General features: G+C 36.2%; 1 protein-coding gene across 2 annotated transcripts; it reads right to left on the bottom strand.

Moving 5' to 3' along the window:
• Window positions 1–158: 158 nt before the first annotated feature.
• On the bottom strand, window positions 159–10,735 carry ARL1 (ADP ribosylation factor like GTPase 1). 2 transcript variants are annotated; one of them, XM_040234893.1, is made up of 6 exons: window positions 10,450–10,735; window positions 8,122–8,259; window positions 6,144–6,225; window positions 5,146–5,257; window positions 3,214–3,392; window positions 159–2,487 (listed from the first exon to the last, which is right to left on the bottom strand). In XM_040234893.1, the coding sequence occupies exons 1-6, from the start codon at window positions 10,451–10,453 to the stop codon at window positions 2,457–2,459; spliced, it is 546 nt and encodes a 181-aa protein (XP_040090827.1). In that variant the 5' UTR covers window positions 10,454–10,735; the 3' UTR covers window positions 159–2,456. The 2 variants fall into 2 exon arrangements, with proteins under 2 accessions (XP_040090827.1, XP_040090828.1); XM_040234894.1 differs by lacking the exon at window positions 8,122–8,259 and having other exon boundaries at window positions 10,450–10,663.
• Window positions 10,736–21,931: the final 11,196 nt, after the last annotated feature.

Below are 21,931 nucleotides of genomic sequence, written 5' to 3'. Positions count from 1 at the left end.
CAAGGTGTTTGTAATATCCCAAAAGGATAAACATGGGGCATCCTGGAAAGCAGACCCAATTCTAAGTGATTTAAAGTGCAGGTATTTGCTTTTATAAAAAATTTATAAATCAAAAGTTATTAATACTAAAGGCAAAGTGAGGAAAAATAAATATCAAGTATATTGAGCACGGCTTTGTTTTAATCAATATTTAATCATTCTAATCAGTATTTAATCAATATTTATTCCAGTAAATATTTATTGAGAGCCCAGTACCAAGTATGTGCCAGGTGCACCACGCTAGATGCAAGGAATTCTAACAGTAAATATGGTATGGTCCCTGCCCTCAAGGAGCTTACATTTCCACAATTTAAAGTGCATCTCAGGTATTCTGATAATAGAATTCCACTCTCAATTTCTCTTTCTAAATTTGATCACATGACACAGCACAACTACCAAACAGAATTAAAAAACAGAATGTTAGCGCTAAAAGAAACCTTGGATATTATTTGTACAAAAAGAAAAATCAAATAGAAACTGATGGAGTGGCCCTTTGTGCCTAGAACTCATATGCTCTGATTTCAAGTTTGGTCCTTTCCAGGCTTCTCATGAAACAAGACTCAGTAGATTTTTGTAAATATAAACATTCAACCTCCTGTAACGTACAGCTGTTTCCTGCTAGACAAGGACCTTCTCATTTATACCAGCTTAATGTCAGTGTATGCTCTATTTATCCCATCCTATTCTTTGTGGCAAACCAGAGGGATCAGGATCATCCAAGTGCAGGCCTTTGCTACCAAGGCTATTTGTCAGGCAGCATTTGCCTGCCAGGGTTGTACCTCCCCATACGTCTATTTTCACAGTGTTCCTGAACCACTGGGGAGTACTTATCCATTTAGGTACAAGGCTAACACTAGACATGTGCCACTGACCAGAAAGAGACCCAAGTATAAAGTGCTGATGTACTATTTTCCTAACTGACAAACATACAGCCTACCATTTTTAATCATGAACATATTCTTAGGTGCCATAATGTGCCAGGCACCATACTGGACATTAGGGACATGAATATGAAAAAGACAGTTTGCTCATCAGGAGTGCCTTGCAAACTATGACACGATGTCAGTTATATACTGTTAGTACTTTGGGGTACACTGGGAACACATGCTCCTGGAAGAAGGCCTGAAAAAAATTGCTCCCAATTTTAGTAATTACTAAGGTCTCTATTTCTGTCTCACTGTAGACTGGGTTGTTTGTAAGGTTCCTTTAAAAAGTCCATTAGGAAATAATTATTTTTGATAGTCTAGCAGCAGTAAGTCTAATTTTTTAAATCAGGAATAGTTAGTTTCTCTCCCTCTAGAATCAGTAAGATTTTGACTTTTCACCATTCAAAGTCACATGTTCAATTACAGGTAGATAGAAGGAACCAAAGACAGTAAAAAACATCCTTTACAATGCTTCTTAAAATAAGTCTTGTTTTCAAAAAATTTCCTTTAATATGAAATTTTGTTTAATGTGTTGTGAATTTGATCAAATATAACCATTTAGGACTATTTCTACTACCTCTACTAGTATGGAAAAATTTATAGACATTATTTTGAATGTACTATGTCTACTTCTATTAGCTTAATTTTACATAGGAATTAAGTTGTGTTGTCAATGTTGGCACTTCCAGGAATTTATAGTATAGTTCATGGGACAAGCTTCTGACCCTGAAATCTCACTGTAAGATTCCCTTGCAGGTGACTTTAGTCAAGCCAGTCTATCAGCATTTTGGGCCCATGTCCATAAAAATGAAGATGTAAAAATGTCCTAGCTACATGGCGGGATTCCTGTACAAACTGACTGAGTAGGTCCAAATCTGAAAAAAATTCCTAAACAACTATAAATAGTATAAAATAATTACAGATAAGTCAGTGAAGTTAGCCACCAAAATAATTATTTCATGCCTATAACCAAAAGCTTTTAAATGAAACAGCTTAGATAAAGTGGTCATTAAGCAAATGAAGACTATAATTACCCACGCTAAGTTCTTGGCCTTCTCTACTGAGCCTAATCTTTGGAAAAACCTAATTCATTTTAGAGGGAAAAATCTGAATTAAGATATTCATTAGTGTTAATACAAACAAGATGCAACCACTAATTTAAAAATCGGAGGGTTTTTTTCCTCATTAAGAGTACATTCTTTAATAGGACTGTATCTGAATAAGAACTGCATACAAATAGAATATATACCTTAACACAAGATAACAAGGAAGGAATATTTTACATTATATAGGGCAGACATTCAGTTGGTTCAATCACGATGAGCCTTCCAACCAAATACTTAGTTTTAATATGTATTACAAATGTTCCAGTCAGTTCGGTATATGCTGACAATCAGACAGCTTTAACATTTAGTAGTGTGGAGCACACTTAACTGTTTCCAAAGGGATATGTGATGTGGTCTTCGTTTCAGAGGAGCAAAAGTGACTGAATTACTGTCTGCTCTTTAATGTTTCAACTAACCTGTGAAGAGAAAATGAACAGTTTCATAAAATTAACTTCAAATTTTCAGGTATAGAGAATGACCATTTATAATATAAATTTCATACTGAAGATGAATTCCAAAGCACTTTAAATGATGAAGGTTAAGATGGTTATATTAGAAGAATGAAGTTATGGACTCAGTTTCCACAAGGGTGTATTTTAGCTCTCACTTTGTCTATGCTTTGAATGAAAAATCAAAAACAACCAAATAGCTACTTTCCAGGCTGCTACCTACTATAGCCAGGCCAGATGTAGATAATTCAGAGATGAAAACTAGCCTCAGTTCTCAAGGAGATGATAATTTAATGAGCAGATGCACAAACCAACTACAAGACAGTGTAACAAGTACTATTATATCAATGATGTCTGACAAGGACATCTGTGTGTGTGGTAAAGCAGTGGGCCTGGAGGTAGAAAGACTTGAGAAGCAGAGAGCCTCAACCTAAGTCCTGAAGGATAAGGAACTGGAGGGTGAGCTGAGTAAAGGAAAAAGCTATTAATATAACAGAGAGATGGTTTACCTAACTATAATTAGTATGTGTGGCTAAAACAAAAGCAGATATACATGAAAACGAGTGGAAGAAAAAGGTGGAGGAACTTAATATGATAAAATGCAAAGTAATCTGATTTTATCCTTAAGACCAAAGGGAAATTACAAATGCATCTACACACAAATCCACAAATGGCTTCTGGAAACATACTTACCACTCCATTGCCTCATCAAGGCCAGTGCCTTTGGTTGCTGAAGTTTTGAATATTTGCCATTTTCGGTCCTTCAAGGCAGGTAACCCAAGTGAATTTGCCATTTCTGAGGGAGTCATTGCCTGTTCCATGTCCTGCTTATTTGCAAACACCACTAAAATGGCTTTTCTCAGCTCTTCTTCCTAAATAAAATAAAAAAATACTAAAATCAAAAAAATACTAAAATACTAAAATACAAAAATCAATTTGCTCCTGAGTTTAGGAAGAAATGTCAAAAAAAAAGTCTTATTTTAAAAGCATATTTCCTAACTCCTTTTTATATTTCTTTACTCCATTTAGAAGTTTTGTGTACAAAGGTAAAACAAATTGGTTTTGTGTCTGTAAGTTTTAATATAATAGTCCTGATTCAACCTCCACGTGTACTTTATATCACTAATAAATATTGATTGAATTAATTAAAAGTTAATTCCTAAAGAATGAATACAACTTTTAGTTTTCTATGGAGAAAGATCACACAAGTCAAATCCTAATACTGCAAAAAACCTAACAACAATCCAATACAATTTGAGAATTGGGAACTGAAGTTAATAATCCATTTCTTTTATGCCATACTTCATATAATAAAAGTTCATTATACCATGTGAATTACAGCTAAATAAAGCTTATATTTTAAAAATATGTTATAGCTGAGGCAATTAACCAGTCCCTTAAAATTCCTTATACTTTGAATTTGGTCTAAGAAGCTTTTATGATAAATGTGATGCTATGTTGTTTAAAAAAAAAATTTGGCAAAACTTTAAAACTTTAGGTTGAAATTTATAAATTGGAAGCTACTAAGAAGTTAATCATCCAAGAACTCAGAAGTCCAAATTTGAGTAATTCAGAATCATAGTTTTAGTGGGAAAAGGAAACCTATACATTTAATTTTCTCAAGCAAAGGCAATTTCATTATTAAGTTAATCATTGGTACATTTGAGAAGCTTATTTAACAATTTTAAAATCTTTTAGATGACTACTTAATGCACCCTCTAAATTCAGTAAGCTTATCAGTATCTTACAAACCTCAAGTGAATATAATGTATTGGGTTCTTTGTTAAGAGCTGTGATACACTGTTCCACACATCAGGGGTACAAGGTAAAGGCAAAGAACTTTACACTTTAGGGTGGGAAGCACACATATGTAAACAAATATGTTTCAAATAGTGGAAAGAAACGGTAAATAGTTACAAAGAATAAAGTAAGATAAAGGATTAGAATATAACTGAGACCTTCTTTCTGAGGAAGAAACATGTGAGATAAAACATGTCAAGAAGGCAGCCACACAAAGATTTGGGGAAGGAGAATTCCAAGCAGGAGAAGCAAGTGCAAAACCCTAAATCAGGTGTCAGGTACACAAACTCACTGAGCAAAGAAAAGAAATATTGGTATGGCTGAAGTACTGTAAACACAGGGAAGAGTAAAAAAATGATAAAGCTGGAAGAGGTAAACAGGGGCCAGAATTGTGCCAGAAATCCATTCTGAACTTCAATGTTTCTAAAACAAATATACTTTATTATTTATATACTTATATAATAAATCTGCTTCCATATGCTAATTTATACAACCAGAAATGAAGACATTAAAAAAACAATCACTTCACAGAAGTGATGTAGAATAGTCACTTCAGTTTAGAAAGGGTTTAGCTCTGAATTTTCTGGAAATTAAGGAATTTAATTTAAAGGAAGTTACAGGACTGGAATTTTTTTTTTGTCTTCAACTTTCCCCAACAGTATTTTTGGAATAGAAAGTAATTTGCATAAAAGAAAATGATACTACAGACATGGGTGTGGGGGAGACCCCTGTTTCCCTTTTACTTATTTTTGCATGTGACAATAAATAATAAAAAGAGCAAGCAAATATAAATGACTTACCCACATTTTAATAAAGTTTTCTTACCTCCAACATGGCAACTAATTCTGATTTGGAAATGCCAATTCGGTCTCGGTCACAACTGTCAACTACATAAATGACTGCATCTGTGTTTGAATAATAACATCTCCAGTATGGCCTAAAGAAAATTCAGAAAGGGAGAATATATTATTATTTGAAAGATTAAACTGATAGGTTAATTTATATGCTAGGACTTGGCTATGGTGGGGTGAAGGGTGTTACTTGCCAATCCTTTCGCACCCATATCAGTATCAATGCCATGATGATTGTTTCTGATGGACATGTATCATATCCCTCAGATGGGAATGGGCAGAAAGAATATTGATAAAACATAGGATCAAGGCGCTTCAGAATAAGTTTAGACTACAGGCTGAGAGAAGAATTTATAAAATCACTAAATGTACTGACAAAAAAATGTTTCATGCAGAACTGATCACTGTATCTTATAAATCTTTAACTAGAAAATCCTTAAGAGAAATGGGTTCTTTAAAAATAATTTTAGTAACAGACTTTAAATTGATCACTGAAGACAAGAAGTAGAAATGGCTAAAATTAACAAATGAATCCAAAGTGGTTCAAGAAATAAAATGAGTTAAAAGGCAGCAAAGTGCTTGGGGAATGCATCTAGTCCTAAATCATGGGCCCAAAGGTATTTTCATGAAATCCAAAACAGTCTGTCTCACAGAGGAAGGGACTGACAAGAATTAACTAGAGGATTCTTTTTATTTAAAAACTACTGAAGTAATCAGGTCTTGAGAATTTCATGGAAAAAATTTTCATCTAAGTGATATAGGAAAAACTGACTAATGTAATTTTAATTATTTTCAGTTAAAAATCTTTAATTCTCAGATTTTAATTGAGAGAATAAGGTGGTTTTACCTCATTTTAAACTAGGTAGCTCCCATTACATTACAAAAGAAGACATATTTTGGTTTATTGCTGTTAACCCTAAAAGAGCAATAAAGATCTCAATACTACAAAATGGTCTGGCCTTTGTACCATACCTGATGCTTGTTTGTCCTCCCAAATCCCAGACTTGGAATTTAAGGTTTTTGTATGTTACTGTCTCAACATTAAATCCAATGGCTGGAAGAGAAAGCAAATTAATAGTATATGTAGACTAATACCTTCTGTCTTCAAAGTGTGCAGTCTGAGTTTCAGCAATTAGTGGTAATTGCTGAATCACATTCTTAGTTCAAATATTATTCCATTTACGACAGTATGCTGTGCTATACATACACACACACACCACCCTCCCCCAATAAGCAAGATCAACCCCACTTTCAGGGTATATAAGAACCCCCAGCCACCTCTGCAATTAGATAATTTGCTCAATGGAAATCCTATTATGTTAAAAGCTGGCATACAAAAGCGTTCAGAAAGTTATACTTAGAAAGGACAGTTTTAAACCTATTACAAAAAATGGAATTTTGGTATGTAGCAAATAGGATAAAAGCCTAGATTCTAAACTTCAGTAAGGCACAGCAATGGCTGTATACCTCTTTATGGAAGCTGAGTTCGCTAAGGCAGGGAATTTCACAGACCCTCTGAAGACTTCCTCAAGAGCTCATCCACAGTAAGGTCACAGCTAGATGGTCAAAAGGGAAGAGTCTCAACCCCTTTCCCTGCCATCCTTCTTAGGTGGAGCTTGGCATCACATGCCTAAGGCAAGATACTATTACTTTCAATGAAAGGAATCCAGAGGAGCTGGAGAAGATGCTGAAAAAACTTAGAAGCTATACATAAGAAAATTACTAAGATTTTATAAACTTTAAAAAAGTCAAAGTAAAATGTAACTTACAGCTATAATTGGACAATTAATTTTTTAGGTTTAAGTTTATACTGGTAAACGATGCTTAAGAGTATATATGGCAAGTATAAAAAAATTACTATAGCACATCTTGAGTGAAAAAGTAAAAAGCAAGTTCATGATGTCTCCCTTAGAATTAGGTAACAGTGTAATCACCATCTTCAACCTCAATTACAAATGTTGTTTATTTGCAGAAAAGAACGTGGTATAAACCACATTTGCTAAAACGCAATCCACTGAGCTGTGGGTACCACAGCAGCCACCATGACTCAACTGCAGCACAGATGGGAGATTTGAGAACCAAAAACCAAAGAAACTGAAATTTCTTGAACGTGGTAGCAAGAAGTAACAGATGACATGGTCCCAAAGTTCTTTTGTAAAAGCTAGACTTTTCTTTTTTAATCTGGAAGTTTAAATAGTACTAAATAGAAATACCTTGAGTGACGGAGTAACTTAAAGACATTCTTGAACAAACTCTACAAACTATTAAACTTAGTTTAAGTATACTAATGATCAGGGCAAAAAAATGAAAATAGTATAAGTAACAGAACAGTCTTCTTATGTAGTAAATTAGTACTACTAAAGAATATTTTTCTAAGATATCAATTGACTTAAAGGTGTTACTTTTCTTGATATTTTTAAGTTCCAGATTAATTCAACACTCAGTCTCTTCAACTCAGATCTTTAAAAATAATCAATAGGATTACTAAAAAAAAAAACAACTAATCTTAATCAAATAACAAGTACAGAAAAAAAAAACACTGCAAATGTAATAGTATAACTTAGTATCGACATACTGATAATTCTTTACTCAGATTTACGAATTATTTTATATACTTGATTCATTTTCCCTATTCATTGGCTTTATTTTCAAAGCGAATGAATATTTATTATCTTCATTTTATCAATAAAGATACTGGCTCTCAATGATATTATGTGGCTTAACTCTACCCAACTTTTAAAACAGCTCTAAACAGCAGAACCCAGCCATGGACAGGGGTTCATAAATTACACCAAGCTGTCCATAAATTTATGAAAAAAATGTTATCAATATTATGCTCACAGAAGTCTACAAATCTTATTACATTACATATGTATTCAGAAATAAAGTTTTTTTTCAATGGAAAACAAAAGCCCCTATCCTATAATTAGTTTATCATATCAACACTTACTAGGAATAGTTGTCACGACTTCTCCAACCTGTAATCTGTACAAAATTGTAGTTTTTCCTGCTCCATCTAATCCCAAAATTAAAATCCTCATTTCCCGAGTTCCAAACAGACTGGAAAAAATGCTTGAGAAAAAGCCACCTTAGAAAATAACAAAAATGTATTTCAATATCATTTCGAGAACTAGATCCACAAAACATTTAATCTTGCTCTTTAAAAGCTATACTAAATTCAATAACATTGTAGTATTTTCCTCCATTCATAGGAACATTGCTTCCAATGAAATACATCATTCAACATCAAGCTAGTAATTACTGATTGTTACGATGTCCTGGATACTATGTTAGGCAGGCTCAGAAGATATAGGCAAAAAATAAGAGAAATATGACTCCCCTCATGTAGCTCACTTTCTAAACAAGAGAATATGGATAGCTTAACATGATATCCTCATTATCCCTAGAAATTAAAGGGCAAATTAGAATGATAGTGGGACAATGAAGTCCTTGAACATGAAAAGCAATTATTATTGTTGTACAACAGTAGTACCATAAGTACCTTCAATCACTGAGAATTCTCCATAAGGAATGTAACTTGCAAAGAAATTGAGAGAAGCCAAAAATAACAAAAATTATTTTTGATGAAAACATTTTAAAAATTAGTAATAAAGCTACATTCAACATATCATGAACTATTACCAGAAAGCTTCCTATACACAAGGTATTGTGTAATATAAAAGCACTTGTGGAAAAAAAAAAAAAAGCACTTGTGAACAGAGAATAGAATGGTGGTTACCAGATGCTGGGAGAGTGAGGAAAATCAGACAGTGTTAGTCAAAGGGTATACACTTTCATTAGAAGATACGTTCTGGAGATCTAATGAACATCATGGTAACTATATAACATATTGTACCCTTGAAATTTGCTAAGACAGCAGATCTCAAAGTGTTCTCATCACACACACAAAAAGGGTAACTGTAAGGTGATGGACGTGTTTCTGCTTGAATGTGGTAATTATTTCACAATGTATATATATATATCAAAATATCATGCTGTATACCTTAAATATACGCAATTTTTGTCATTCATACCTCAATACAGCTGAAAAAAATTTTAAATTTAAAATCATCCTCTGTGTCAGCAGGGCCTCCCAGTAATAGATTAAATTGTTGATGTGTTTAAATAAAATAACCCCTAAGAGTGATGGAGGTGGAAATTCAGAATCTTTATTATTTCTACAATCAAACAAGATGCTCTTTTAAAATAATTTCTTTCTTTAATGATTACCCCTCCCCACCCAATAAAAGCACTCTGGTCCTTTCTTACCAAAAGACATTTGAAAAGATTAGAAAAAAGTTACACTGACAATATAAAAAAGTTGACAACAGAAACGATGCTCACAAACAACACCTGGTTATTTTACAAAGAAATGACAAAATTTTAAACTGCAAGTCTGGAAAAATGAATCCACCATGGGCTAGAGAACCCTGAAAGTTTGTAACATAAGCAGTGTGACTTGACAAAATCCTTTCTTACAGGTTAAAAAGAGGCAGTAGGGAAAAAACTTAAAGGGTTATGCAAAAAGACAGGGCAGTGCTTCTGATGTTTCAGAGCAAGATGGAAACTCCCCAGAAAATAGCTGAGGTATTTAAATAACCCAAAGAATTTGCATCATTTGGAGAGTTGTGAACAAGTTAAAAAATCTGCACCTTCATTTGGGCTCCAGTGGGGAGCGAAGCTCTATCTGATGCTTTTGACGACAATGTAGCTCTCTCAATTAGCACTCCAAAAATTGAGTTTAAAACATCATCACTGACCAGTAATACCTTCCCTGCCCACTTCCCCCGCCATATTCCTCTCTTACAGAAAAAGTTACAGGCAAGCAGATAAATGCCGTGTTGGCAATAAAACATTACGAGCAACACCTTTTGGATTTTAAACTGACGCCGTCCCAGCGACCAGAGAGAGAGTATCAAGCTGCCACTGCAAGGTCAGAGCTCATTTTTCACCCAAGAAACCTTAGCGAACTTGCGACTGACATGTTGCCAAGCTTCGCAGACCAACTCCGTCCAGCAAGCGGCGCTGGGTCCGAGGAGGTAAGGGAAAAGTTCACCGACCCACGGTGACCCACCCCTGACGCCGCGGGGAGACAGGAAGCGAAGGTTCGAGGCAGAGTCCACGCACAAAGCCAAGGTGACCGAAGTCCTCAGCCACCAGCTCCCTGAGACGCTGGCTGGGCTTCCCAGGCCTGCCCCTCTGTTCCTCCTCTCCCCAACCCCAGCCCCCTCGGCCTCGGCCTCTCAGTGCGCCCAGGCTCCCTTCTCAGATCTCTCACCCATGATGAACCGCCTGTCCGCCCTCGTCCACTGTCAGAGACTGGCCCCGACCTCGGCAGGACTCCTGTTCGAGTCTCGGCGCCGCCACCTCCCCTCGCCTAGGCCTGCGCTCCGGCTCCGGCTCGCACTCTTGGCTCCAGACAGTTTCTGTGGAAGCTTGGTCAGCCAGCAACTTCCACGTCGGACCTCCCGGCAGGGGCGGGAGCGAGGGCCGCCGCGACTGCGCGCTGGAAACCGAGGCCTGAGCGTCCGCGTCGTCGCTTTCGACGCAATCCCCGGCAAACAAGGTGTAGATGTTGTGGGAGTCACGAGAGGGAAAAAAAGATTCAAGGACTCCGAGTTGCTCTTGCTTCTGTTTTCTTGGACAAGAAGGGATTCCGAAGTAGAGGAATTCGAATTTTCATTTTAACTTCTGACACCAAGAAGTGACGAATCCGCCAGCCAGGAATGCGCGTCGGGCCTGGATGCGGCTGTCTGACTGGGCGCGGGCGCAGGTTGCGGCATCGCAGAAATTCCTGGTCCAGAAGCACCCTGCGGAGTTTACCTGATTTTCCCCGGTTCCTTTCTCGGATCAGGAAATAGAACTACATAGTAATGATAGGAAAAGCCCTGCGCCACCATTGCGGAGCAGCCTTACAGTAAGGCGGCTATTGAGATTTTAGGCGTCGCAGTGGTCTGTAGGGTCAGCGTTAGAGGCCCTCCTTTCTTCCACCTGTACCTTTCCTGATACTAAAGTCATTACTCTAGGAAAGGTATGTCTTTTTAGGGCACCGTCATTTTTCAAAATGCAGCCCTTCTTGTTAATATTTTATTATCCTGTTAATATGTTAATATCCTTCTTGTTAATATTGACCCGGTATTGCAGTCCCTGCTTACTAAAAAGGAACATTTGAGGAAGCAGAAGTATAGCAGCACGATAGAATTAAAGCTAGATACTTAGATTGTAAGTCAGTGGAATTTTATTCTTGAGACAAGCGTGTAGAGTTGACGTCACCTCTTTCAAATCTTTGCTCAGATTTTATTTAAAATTGCAACCTACCCTACATCCCCCTTATCCTGATTTTTAATAGAACTTACCAGTTAACATAATTTACTTACTTATTATACTTATCTGTCTACTTTCTCCCACTAGACTGTTACATCTATGAATGCAAGTATTTTTTTATTTTGTTTGCTCTTTTGTTCTTATAATTGGGCACTAAACAAGTAGCTGTTCAGAGAATGTGTTGAATTACAAGTTTTTAAGACCAATTATATAAGCATTAGTTAACTTAAAACATATGCAACATTATTAAATTTGTTTCCTAAAATAGGCATATCTAAACCACCTGTCCTAATTTGATGAGAGGCCACACCATTTTCTAGAAAGTTATGTTTGAAGAGAAACCACCAGATGGGGGTATTGCCTCAGGCCAATTCTCAGCGGAATGAGATAAGTTGGTCTAATTGATTTAATCCCTTTCAAATGTTATGGTACAATAATAATATGTTAAATTTTAAAATGTGAACCTTTAATATAGTCCAAGCAAGGAAAACAATTCCAAAATTCTTTTGACTGTAAAGCCACAATTAGATGGAGTAAGTTTAAAATTTTAAAGCTAGAAGGAGCTTCAATTCCACCTATCTCAGTCACAGACAAAATGGAAAAGAGCTAAGCAATAGAGCTAGGACATCTACTGTGATCACTTAACTTCCAGACCTAAAGTAACTACATTATGATGCCTTCTGTAACTGTATGTTTGGTAAATTGATTTGCAAACTACCATACTGTAGTCTTCTGTAGTTTCTGAAGTTAGAAACTTAAGATTTAAGTGTGTTCCATTGCTAGTGAAAGTTACATTCTTTGCTTAGATTTTATTCCAAGCAGAATAAATTCCAAGCAGAATAAAGCAGAACCTATGAAATATAATAAATATAAAAGTATAGTAAATATAAGCTTCAGAAGGGCTTTTCACACTGTGCATTTATAATTGTTTTTTAAACTAAGCAGCATTTTGAAATCATAACTAGATGTGTGATTTTCACAGATATGTGTTACATCTCAGATGTTTCTTTGCAATAATATGTACTTTATCAGAGAATTTCTCGTTAGACTATGTGGTCTTTTTTTTTAAATTGAGAAATCATTCACATACAGTGGTATCATTTTTTAAGTGTTCAATTCAGTGGTTTTTCATATATTCATGAAGTTTGCAGCTATTACCACTATCAAGTCCCAGAATATTTTCATCACCCCAAACAGAAATTCTATACCCATTAAGCAATAACTCCCCCACTGCTCCCCTCAAGGAAACTGCCCTGGTTGCTTCCCTCACACCAACATTTGAGGGTTCTTATTTCACCACTTCCTCACCAACACTTATTTTTTACTTTTATAGCCATCCTATAGGTATGGAATGATATCTCATTGTGGATTTGATTTGAATTTTCCTGGTGACTAGTGATGTTAAACATCTTTTCATGTGCTTATTGGCTATGTGTTTATCTTCTTTGGAGAGATGTCTACTCAAATCCCTTACCTATTTTTTTAATGAATTATTTGTCATCTTATTGTTGAGTTGTAGAAGTTCTCTCTATATTTTGGAAACTAGACCTTTATCAAATACATGATTCACAAGTACTTTCTCCAGTTCTGTGAATTGTGTTTCCCTTTGTTGATAGTATCCTTTAATGCACAAACTTAAAATCTGATGAAGCCCTATTTATGTATTTTTATTTTTCAGCTTGCGCTCTTTGTGTCATATCTAAAAAAATTATTTTCTAATCCAGGCTCACATCAATTTACACCCATATTCTAACAGTTTTGTAGATTTGTCTTTTACATTTATGTCTCTGATCCATTTTTAATTGTTTTTTGTGTAATTTATGAGGTAGGAGCCCAGATTCATTTTTTTACATGTAAATATTCAGCTGTTCCAACACCATATTGTTGAAAGTGATTTTTCTGTTAAATGGTCATGTCATTCACTCTGTTGAAAACCAGTTGACCATAAATGTACAGATTTGTGAACTTTTCAGTTATTTGTGGACTTTTCAGTTCTAGTCCAGGGATGTTTATATCTGTTCTCATGTATTGTTCTCTTACAATACCATCATGTAGCTTTGTGTTAGATTTTGAAATCAGGAAGAATGAATTCTTTAACTTTGTCCTTTTTCAATATTGTCTTGGCTGTTCTAGATCCCTTGCATTTCCATATGAATTTTAGGATCAGTTTGTTAATGCAAAGAAAGGCTATTAGAATTTCAGTAAGGATTGCACTGACTCTATAGGTTCTTAATTTGAGAAATTTTGCCATCATAATAGTGAGTCTTCCCCATTCACAAACATGGGATGTTTTTCCATTTGTTAGGGTCATCTTTACTTGTTTTTAGCAATATTTTGTAGTTTTCAGTGTACAGGTCTTATACTACTTTGGTTAAACTTATTCCTGAATATTTTGAGCTTTTTTGAGACTGAGGGTTCTTAACTTGGCATCATAGAAATCCATAGATAGACTTGTGGGAGACTGTAAACCTACTGAAATTATCTCTAGAATTTTCTCTCTCTGTGTACATGCATTTTTTCCCAGAAAGACAATCTAGCACTTCCATCATACTCTCATTTGATACACAATTTCAAAATACTCTTGAGAGAATAGTTACAAAGAACACCCATGCACTTAACACTCATCTGTAATAATCATCAATTTATGGCCATACTTCAGAGTCACTCTTGCTTGATAATTATCCCTACCATTTGCACCCACTCTCCCCACACCCACACACTAAATTCTTTGTAACGAGGCTGCTCACACTTGGACCTGTCAGTTGTGGCTAGGGGAACAGTTCAGTTCTGTTCAGTCACTCAGTCATGGCCAACTCTTTGTAACCCCTGGACTGCAGCATGCCAGGCCTCCCTGTCCATCACCAACTCCCGGATTTTACTCAAACTCATGTCCATTGGGTCAGTGATGCCATCTAACCATCTCATTCTCTGTCGTGCCCTTCTCCTCCTGCCTTCAATTTTTCCCAGCATCAGGGTCTTTTCAAATGAGTCAGTTCTTCACATCAGGTGGCCAAAGTATTGGAGTTTCAGCCTCAGCATTAGTCCTTCCAATGAATATTCAGGACTGATCTCCTTTAGGATGGACTGGTTGGATCTCTTTGCTTTCCAAGGGACTCTCAAGAGTCTTCTCCAACACCACAGTTATAAGCATCAGTTCTTCGGTGCTCAGAACAGTGCCCACTGGAAAATCCTATTTGCTTTCATATGCACCATATGCATGAATAAGGGTGCAGGAGTGGGGAAGCTATAGAAGCTGGACACAATAGGTATTCACTCTAGTTCTTTTCTAATACCAGCATTTGTCCTTTTGGGGTGGATGTGGCAGGCATTAGGTACAGTATTAATGGCTCTTCCTAAACTACGTCTTGCTGTGATTGTCCTCTGTTCCAGAGGACACAACACAAGCCACAGTAGCACAGGGTCTGTGGTCTCTTTCATAGACTGCCCTCTTGACCAACCCTACCCCTTCCTCCCACCTTCCCCTTTTCCCCAAGGGCAAGACTGGCTTGTCTCTCTATCAAAGTTATTATACCAGAAGTGAGAGCTTTTCTCTCATTGCTTTATTTCCTCTCAAACTTCATTATAGAATGGGGGATATTTCTTATTTTGAAATTCTTGCCAGCTGGAAAAACTTGGGATAAGGAACAGTTTTATTTTCTGACCCAGGAAGTCTGGGCTCTCTGTATTTCCTCCAAGTTCTTACAAATTGAAAAGCTCTCTAGTGCGTTTCTCTCTTCCCATACCTTATCATACTCAGTGCTAAGAAGCCAGATGACACTATCAATATTCTTCCTGGAAATATATCAGTTCAGCAAGTTCGTTTATCTCTATTTCGAGTTACCACAGGCAGCATTTTTATCCACTGTTCCACAACTGTTTACCACAGTTCACTCTTTTCCAAGCCTTTGTTAATATTTTCTCACCACCTTTCTATCCTTTCCTAAAATAATTTTTGCCAGTCCTCCAGCTCTCACTAACAACCTCTTCATTTTTCCAGCCTCCACTCACAGTGTGGTTCCCAAGTCAATGCATGTAGATGAAGTGAATTTGCTCAGTCATGTCTGACTCTTTGCGACCCCGTGGACTGTAGCCCACCAGGCTCCTCTGTCCATGGGATTCTCCAGGCAAGAATACTGGAGTGGGTTACCATTTCCTTACATGGGGAAATGCAATTTTTATGTACCGTATCTCTCTGGTACCAATTTCTAGGTCAGTTATTTATTGCTGTGTAATAAACTGCTTTGAAATGTAGAAACTTAAACCAGCCCTAAGTATTATTTATCACCATCATACGGATTGGCTAAGCAGTTCTTTTCCTGATCTTGCTGGAGGTTATTCATGCAGCTGTATGCAACTGGTACATTGCTGAGGTAGTTGGCTTCTCTCTGCATGTGGTGGTTCATCTTCTCAAAGGCTAGACTGATCTTGACATGGCTGTGACAGTGCTACAGTCCTAGGTATAGACCTAACAGAAATGCATGCACATGTGCACCAAGTGACATGTACAAAAACATGTATGTAGCTTTATTCATAAAAAACTAAGCAACCCAACTATCAGCAGTAGAAGAATTCATAATTTGCCATGTATTTACATAATGGAAATCTATATAACACTAGAGTTGTGTACTGGAGAAATCTCATAAACACATTACTGAACAAAAACAGCAGACACCAAAGAAAGCATACTATGTATGATTCCATGGATATAAATTCAAAATCAGGCAAAGCTATCATGACTGAACTATAATGTTAATTTTGGGAAAGGAGAAATGGGGTAGGAAGAAGCATGAGGAAAGTTTCTGGAATGTTTAGATATTCTCTTTCTTGACCTGACTTGTTTGCTTCTTTAATAATTCACTGAGTAGCATATTTATATTTTGTGTATTTTCCTGTCTATGTGTTATATTTTAAAAATAATTTGAAGGAAGCACATTAGGATGACATTCACCTATCTGATTTGTAAAATTTTTAAGTAGTTCTGTGTGGGAAGATTGTCACTCTCATCCACAGTGCATTTACCATTAGGCAGGCTCTACATACAAAATTTTAAATACACATACCCCTGACCAAAATGTCAGCTTTAGGAATTATACATATGCTTGCGCGTTTGCACAGCCACATTTGTTCTATGCTATGCTTGCAAATGCATGACATTCTGAACATTTACACAAGAAACACTTAAGAATGGTTGTTCTGCACAGAGGACTACAGACTTGAAGTGCAGGGAGACATTTTTTATTGTATACCCTTTATACTGTTTGAATTTTATACCATGTACGTGGATTATTCTTTTAATAAAAGTAAACTAGCTGACTTTTTTGTTTACTTGTCCAAGGTCATCTAGTTAAAAGTGACAGAGCCTAGATTTAAGTCCTAGTCTAACACCAAAGCCCATACCATCAGCTGTAACTCTGAATTTCCTCACGTGGAGTCTCAGTTTTTTCCTCTATAAAGTGAATGTATTTGTCTACATTGCAAGGGTTTCTCTGGAAACCAACATGGAAGCTCCATTATATGAACTGAATCAACACCCCAGGTATGTAGGAGAGATCTCCCGCTGAGTCATGGCATCAGTGCTCAGAAATCACCCCAGGACACTCCATCCATCAAGTCTACCACAATAAGACTCAGTCCCTACCAAATGAGAATACCACGTAGAAGTTGGTAGTTGGAATAAATCTGTCGATAAATCTTGTCAGAAGCTTGGGGAAAGCAAGAGCATAATAGGTAAATATAGCATGAAATCTGCATGTTAAAATTAAATTGCATGATTAACTCTTGAGAAATTTAAGTCACTCAGCTGTGCATTGACTGTAATAACCGTTGATACAGTTGTTCACATTTTATAGGATACAAGACAGCTGTGGTTTCCGAAGTTAGCTAACACTTTTAAAAAGTGAACACAGGTGAAATTAGGTACTAGAGTAGGACTTTGCAAATGGAATTTAAAGAAAAACTTGCTATTGTAATTTTTTTTTTTTTTTTTTTTGCTGTTACAGTTGCACTAGCAGGAAAAGGAAATAAAGTGATGTTAGTGAACATAATAGTTGTGATTGAGATCACTGAACTAGCTTGTGTTGTTCTCAGCTAAGAAAGGAAAGTTTGAAGATTTATTTTAAACAAAATGTAATTAACCTGCAACAGACAGCTTCAAAATGCACAGTCAATCCTATTTACTGTCCAATGATTCAAATGATCTGTTAGGAAGAAAAAACATCTGATCAATCATTTCTCCAGCCCTGTTTTTCTCTTAAGCTCCAGTTCTGAACCTCCCACTCCTTACTAGAAAGTTCTCTTTGAACATGCATTCAAGATTCACATATCTAAAATTGAACATATCTGTCACCCAGCTAAAAAGTAAAACAAACAAACCCCCCAAAATATGGTTCATTCTCTCCACTTTCCTGTTTCTCTGTTCAGTGATCCAAATTCTACCTCACCCTACCACCTCTGAGTTAATGAAGACTTGCTTCTTCTCTGACCTTCCATCAAATTCACAGGAACCAAACCTTATTTATTCTTCCTTTATTTCCTACTCTTAGGTGGTAGCCACTTAATTGTTCCATCTCTTTTTCTCCCCAATCCCAAATATGCTTGAATACCATCATTTTGCATATACTAGGAACTCAGTAAATGTTAACTGAATAAATCATTAATTTCTCAGTTATAAATCTTTAAAATTCTTTTTCACAGTGATATTTATAATTGCTGGTTACTTAGTTTTCCATAAGACTGTGAGCTCCTTAAGGGCAGGGCTTTTCTTATTCTTCTCTATATCCCCAGTGCTATCACAATGGAGTTCAATAAATGTTTATTGAATTCATGAGTAGATGAGACCTGAGTTTCTTAGCTTGGCAACCAAATACTTTCACAATCATATCTGACTTACTTCCTCTCTCCAAACTAGACAGACATTATGGAATTTGGGGGGAAACTCACCATTTCCAGGAATGGCTAGATTTTGGTTCTAGAGTGCAGTTTGCATTTTCATCAGGGAAGATATCCAATTGCTCTGGAGTTCAGATTCCTCCACGAAATGAAGAACCTGTAGACTGGAGCTTCTCAGACTTTAATATAGATACAGAGCACTCAAAAACCTTGAAGATGTGGAATTAGGTTCTGGTTCTGTAGATCTACAAGTTCCTGGGGGATGCTAATGCTACTGGACCACAAACCACCCTTTAAGCTCTATGCTTTGTGACTTATTTATTATCTTCAAGACATGTCTTTTGCCTGACTAACACTATAATGTTTTATATATTGCTTCTTGTCCCTGGGATATTTCCTCCATTTATTTCCCCCTATTTGAATTCAGTCCATCTTTTTCCAGCTCTTTGTGCTGGGCAAAGCCTTCCCTGGCTAACCTAGTGCTCCTGCTCCCAGTGTTTTGTTGTTATTGTTGTTTTTTAATCTATTAGAGTATCCATTTTTGGTACTTGGAGTTTGAAACCATCATCTACAAGCAATTACTGATTATCATTGTGTATGTGCAAGTACACAGTTATACACTTCTTTTTCTTTCCTGTGAGGAAAGAAATTGTAAATACACAATAAAGTGTTGTTGAATGACTGAATGACTCACTTCAGCATTATTATCCCAAAGATAAATCAAGTGTTTTGCTTGTCTATACTGTCATTTTCCAGAACATGGAGGAAAGAGGCAATGCGGAACTTCCCCATAATTTGATCTATTCAAAAATTAACAATATTAAAATTCCTAAAATGAGTTTATAAAATTTTCTCTTTGGTATTTGAAACAATGAAATTTGCTACTGCTGTTTCTGTCCCAACTTCCAAAACCAAAAGCACATAGTTTGTATGAGAACTTCAGCATTATAGAGAATAAAAAATTGGTCCTATAGCATTTAAATTCGTATCATAACATGATTTTAGTAGCCCGGTTAAACAACAGGCTTTATACCAAATACCATGTTGCATATCAAATAATGAAGTGAACTCCCTGCCTGGTGAAAAACAAAGAAACTGTATTATTGATATAGAGAAGTTGTTTTAAATTTTAAAGTTAAAATAAGGAAGTTCTTTGAATATTGCCTAACTCACTATTGTGGGAAAAAAGAAGCATTCCAGAACATACCACCCTATTTTGCATTTCTATTGAACAGGTTTTTTTTTTAACCAATTTGCAATATTTGCTTTATAAAATAAAATAAACCCTAACTCAAATATCAGTTTATCATTTTGACAAGAGAGAAGAGCTATGTTGTATATTATCAAATTCATGACCAGACAGGTGTTTTGATTGTAAATTATTAAACTGTAAAAATCTCTTGGTAAACTATGAGACACCAATTCCACAAATGTAAAGCATTTAATCATTATTACACATAATTTATAACATTTCTACAAAATGCTAGAAAATATGAGCTAAATGAGTACACCTGTTAAGAGTACTGGGTCCCCTGAATAGTAGATATAAAGCAAAATGATTCTTAGTAGATTTTATAGATTTTAGTCATTTAAATCTGTTTCTTCTATTTAAACTCTGAAGGTTTTCATTCTTAATTTAGTTTCTGGTGGAAACTTCTCTTCACAAAATGAATAACAAAGTGAAAATTCTCAGAAAACAGACATTAATACTGATTTTTAATTACCTTTATTTTATTTAGCTCTCTAGCTTTTGATAAAATATTTATGGGAAGAGGTTATTTTTAGCTCCCGGTTTACAAAGCTTTCTGTCACCTCATAACCTGAGTTCATCAGAATGGAGTAACACAGGATATAGAATCGGTAGAGACCAGAAGAGCTTAAGCAGGCATGGCTTTTTGTAGAACTGTTAGATCTAGAAGAACCTGAGAAATCATCTGGGCCCGTCTCCTCGTTTTGCAAGTGGGGCTGGTGTGGCCTTGAGGTTGCCCAGCTCGTTAGTTGCAATCAGGCTTGGACTATTCTCTTTCTCTTTGTTCCCTGGTTCTATCCACCTTGTTAAGTGACACATGGAAACCTGGGAATAGTGAGAGCATCCAGAAAGACGTGTCGATAACACAGGTAATACAGTCTCTTCTAAACTGACTGAGCCCTGCCATTTAATCCACATCCAAAACTTCAAGCAGTGACTGGGAATTACTAGATTATTAATTACACAATGGAATTTCTCTTAAAGTGTTCTATTATCAATATTTGTCACTGGATGTCCACATTTTTCAAAAAGGAAAACAGATTTGACTTCCCACAAATCCTCACTGCTGTGTGCCCCTCATTTTCATCATGCATTTTCTAATAATGCTTATCAAGTGCTTACTTTGGGTCCGCCAATACGCTAACCACTTCAAGTGCATTACTTCATGTAGTCTTCATTAACAACCATATAAATTAGGTACAACTATTCTCCCACATTTCAAAGGCAAAGAAACTGAAACTTAGACAGGTTAAGTTACCCAAGGTGCATAGTTAGTAAGTGGCATACCTAAGATTAAATCTCAAGCTGTTTGATGTTAGAGCCAGACCTCTTAAGCAGTATTGCTATGTTCTGTTCTGGGAAAGAAACCAGCCTACCCAACATAAGAAAGTTCCTTATTAAAAAAAAATAATAATATATGTATGTATGTGTGTATATACATGTATATATACATATATTTATATACATATAGAGTTGGACATGACTTAGTGACTGAACATATATGTGTAACTGAAAATATTTCTCATATATATGAAAACTGAAAATGTTTACATATTATTTTCTAAATGGTATGTTCTTTTCCTTTTATTTAGGCTAGATAGTAATAGTCAATATGAGAAAGTTCAGACTAACTTATCAGTTCAGTTCAGTTGCTCAGTTGTGTCTGACTCTTTGCGACCCCATGAGCTGCAGCACACCAGCCCTCCCTGTCCAATACCAACTCCCAGAGCCTACCCAAATTCATGTCCATTGAGTTGGTGATGCCATCCAACCATCTCATCCTCTGTCATCCCCTTCTCCTCCTGCCTTCAGTTTTTCCCGGCATCAGGGTCCTTTCAAATGAGTCAGTTCTTCGCATCAGGTGGCCAAAGTTTTGAAGTTTCAGCTTCAACATCAGACCTTCAAATGAACACCCAGGACTGATCTCCTTTAGAATGGACTGGTTGGATCTCATTGCCGCCCAAGGGACTCTCAAGAGTCTTCTCCAGCACCACAGTTCAAAAGCATCAATTCTTTGGTGCTCAGCTTTCTTTATAGTCCAACTCTCACATCCATTCATGACTACTGGGAAAACCATGGCCTTGACTAGATGGACCTTTCTTGGCCAAGTAATGTCTCTGCTTTTGAATATGCTATCTAGGTTGATCATAACTTTCCTTCCAAGGAGTAATCATCTTTTAATTTCATGGCTACAATCACCGTCTGCAGTGATTTTGGAGCCCCAAAAAATAATAAATAAAGTCTCTCTCTATTTGCCATGAAGTGATGGGACCAAATGCCATGATCTTAGTTTTCTGAA

Source organism: Oryx dammah, unplaced genomic scaffold (genome assembly GCF_014754425.2).
Source record: "Oryx dammah isolate SB20612 unplaced genomic scaffold, SCBI_Odam_1.1 HiC_scaffold_29, whole genome shotgun sequence".
In the NCBI taxonomy this organism is placed as follows: domain Eukaryota; kingdom Metazoa; phylum Chordata; class Mammalia; order Artiodactyla; family Bovidae; genus Oryx; species Oryx dammah.
This window is presented reverse-complemented; position numbering and strand designations above follow the sequence as displayed.